The sequence below is a fragment of the Pygocentrus nattereri genome, chromosome 13 (genome assembly GCF_015220715.1).
Source record: "Pygocentrus nattereri isolate fPygNat1 chromosome 13, fPygNat1.pri, whole genome shotgun sequence".
Taxonomy (NCBI): domain Eukaryota; kingdom Metazoa; phylum Chordata; class Actinopteri; order Characiformes; family Serrasalmidae; genus Pygocentrus; species Pygocentrus nattereri.
This window is the reverse complement of record NC_051223.1, coordinates 38,982,616-38,985,928: the sequence shown is the minus strand read 5'-3', so window position 1 is coordinate 38,985,928 and position 3,313 is coordinate 38,982,616. Positions and strand designations below refer to the sequence as shown.

At 45.7% G+C, this 3,313-nt stretch overlaps 1 protein-coding gene across 5 annotated transcripts in view; it reads right to left on the bottom strand.

Annotated features, from left to right (window-relative positions):
* Positions 1 to 696: 696 nt before the first annotated feature.
* Positions 697 to 3,313, bottom strand: part of ttyh2 (tweety family member 2) — a 122,132-nt gene continuing 119,515 nt past the window's right edge. For all 5 annotated transcript variants that reach the window (XM_037543914.1, XM_037543916.1, XM_037543915.1 and 2 more), the window contains one exon: positions 697 to 1,793. In XM_037543914.1, coding sequence (XP_037399811.1) covers positions 1,713 to 1,793 — 81 coding nt within the window. In that variant the 3' untranslated portion in view covers positions 697 to 1,712. The remainder of the gene's footprint in view (positions 1,794 to 3,313) is intronic.

The window sequence follows — 3,313 nt, the reverse complement described above, 5'->3', positions numbered from 1 at the left end:
CTGTTGGCAGGGCTTGGCAGGGCCGAAGGATGATTTCTGATGACCACTCTGGTAAGCGGTGCAGGTGGAAGCTCTACCATTTGTGGCCAGATGTGACGATACAGCAGCTGTGAGAAAGGTCTATAAAGGGATTCTGATGAAGTTCTAGTACTCAGCGATGTCTCATCACGTCCAATTTCATCAAGGAATAAACGCTCAAGGTAACTTTCTCCTACTAGTATTAACAGCTAACTATGAAAAAAACGTATCGCCCTCTTAAACCCACATTCAAACCCCCGTTTGTCAGCAGAGATGATACGAGAATTAGAAATAAAATTGAGTTTGGTTTAAATTTGTATGAACTGAAGAATAAAATCAGATCCTTGAACAGTTCTGGGATTAGACGACTGCATCGTCCTGAGGCGGCAAGCATGTAGTGTACAGTCATATGCAAAGGTTTGTGCACCCCCGCACCCCCCCCCGCCCCTTCAAATTATATGTTACATGTTATTTTATCTTGATGTGAAGAGAAGATAACACACCGTCTACAGATAACAACCTTTCTGCAAACTTTAGTGCACAATCTGCATTTATTTTAATAAAAAGTTTAACACGTCGGGAAAATCACCCACCCCAGCCGCCCCCACCCCAGCCCAGCCCAGCCCACCCCAGCCCAGCCCAGCCCAGCCCAGCCCACCCCAGCCCACCCCAGCCCAGCCCAGCCCAGCTCAGATGATTTTCACGTTGTTCACTCAGCAGGTAAAAGTGGCCCAAATCTGATCATTTTCTCCGTATGTGACACAGCTGTGTGTCTGACTGTCAGTGTGAACAGATAAACACACTGAATCTGACATTATCAAATCCGATTTGAGACGCTTTCATATGTGGTACTGAAATCCGATCCGTATCCAATCTGCGGTGATGCGACTCCGTCTGAACAGCCAGATCGGAATTCATGTGGCTTTTACGTCGGTCCGACTCCACATTCATCATAATTTAGTGCTGCAGAGACTCAAACATTTAGCCTGATGTTTCTGTACAAAAACTCAGAAGACACTCATCTCAGAGGTTTTGAACGAAACGGCCGAACGCGGCCGGACGAGACCGGCGCAGCAACATCAAAGAGGACACGAACCAAAGAAGTGGCCTTGGCCAAACAACGTGCCCTTTTTACAGCGAACTCAAACACACTCTGGGTGATGAGCCCAGCTGTCAAACGCTGGAACTTCATAATCGCTCCTGTGATGCTGGTGAAGATGAAGCTGAAAGCTCCGGGAGCGACTGGCGTTCGTTGGCAGTCGTGATTGTTTACCTCTGGACAAGCTGCCTCACGAAGCTCTGTTCTTCTGCGCATGTGGGCCGGTTTAGGAGCTGATCTGTTCAGACTGATGTCGCCTACAGATCACATTTAGAAGATAAATGTGAACAGCCAAACAAAAATTCAGATTTGGTGAGAAAATCAGACGTGGCCCACTTTTACCTGCTGCGTGAACGTAGCCTGAGATTATTACAGATGGAACTGGACGGGGGCGCTTAAACTTTTGCACACGACTTTACGTACGTCCCAAACCCGAGACCGTGCTCCAGCGAACTCACTGCAGTCACACAGACACACAGACAGACGTGGCGGTTCTTCGCAGGTTCTCCTTTCTGAGGTGAGCGTTCACCCACGCTGGGTGGTGATGAAGAAGATGAAAACGAAGATGATGATGATGAAGGTTAGGAGATGAACTCTAGGCCCTGAAATCCTCCCCGAAGTGCCTCATCTGGTCCTCGGTCATGGAGAGGTAGGTGGCTCTCATACTCGGGGAGTACTGCGGAGACAAAACACATGAATCACTCCTCTGTACTGCAGATCCTATATAGCTCCAGGTGGGTACTGTGGACCAATTGCTTCATCATTAGACCACCTACAGCTCATCTCGCTGGCTGCTGCTCTATCGTTTGGGCATTCCTGGTAAAATTCCATGTTTTGTTGAGTTTCGGAGTGTAAATTAGTGAAGACATCCTCCTCAGAGAACACACTTCTACACATTTGAATGCAGAATTATCGTTTTCTGCTTGCTGGGAGAAAAATCAACAGAAATTCTGCACTAAAAGCCATAATTGAGTTTGCTAACTGTGGAAGACGTAAACATCAGCAGTGTATACCAGTCATTATAGTACAAGTATGTGAAGTTTCCCCAAATTATCTCAAGCATCTTAGGCTTATTCTTTATATTATAGAGAATCTCTTCAAATACGACATACGAGAGTTAGTTTTTCCCATTAGATAAAAGGTGCAGATCTTGGGGTTCATAGACACACACTCAGAAATAAAGGTACTAGATTGTCCCCCTCTCATCACTGGGGTGGGACCCTCAAGGGTTCATCTCAGTACCTTTAGTCATGTCACATTTACATTTAGGGCATTTGGCTGACGCTCTTATCCAGAGCGACTTACAATTTTGGTCATTTTACACAGGGGGGCCAAGGTGATGTTAGGAGTCTTGCCCAAGGACTCTTATTGGTATAGTGTAGGGTGCTGACCCTGGTGGGGGTTTGAACCCCAATCTACAGCGTAGAAGGCAGAGGTGTTACCCACTACACTAACCCAACCTGAAGTCAGGGATCATAACTGAACCACAATCCACTGAAATGATCTAGTCTAAGATGGACTGACTCCACACACCTCGCCTCGCCTCCAGGCTTTTACTCTACTGCTCTGTTTTAAAACATTCGGTTATGAAAAGGAACAAATACCAACTTTTCACCTGGAGGAACTGATTTAAGCTCCACAATCAGACCTTAAACCCACTGCTGGAGCTTTGAGGGAACATTTACATTATTTGTACTTTAATGAATAAAAAAATGTACCTGAACAGAAACTTTATTTCTGGCAGTGTGCTCTAGTCATCATGTTACAGACAATCTTCTCACAATCTTCTCACATGGGACATATGAGGAGAGTTAGATTTCCCTGTTAGATAAAAGCTGCAGACCTGGCCGTTTCATGGTCATAGAGTATTATAGTAAACTGGGAGTGTTGGTGCTGTCGCTCACTCACTCACTCACTCAGGTTTGTTGACAGTGGAGTGGAGTGCCTCTGTTACCTTTCTGGTTTCTCCCTTTTAGCGAGGCTGTAATAACTCGACCTGCTGGAGTCTCTGCTGCTGTGTTAACCCTGTACACTGTTACTAGTCTCTCTTTACAAACTTAACTCTCAGGGTGTTTCTTCGCTGAGTTGAACAGCTGCCCATCCTGTGGGTCTGATGCCATTTTTCTTCAGCCTTGATCGAGAAAGAAATTTGTCTGCAGTACATTGTACCTACATTGTATATAATAACAATAACAC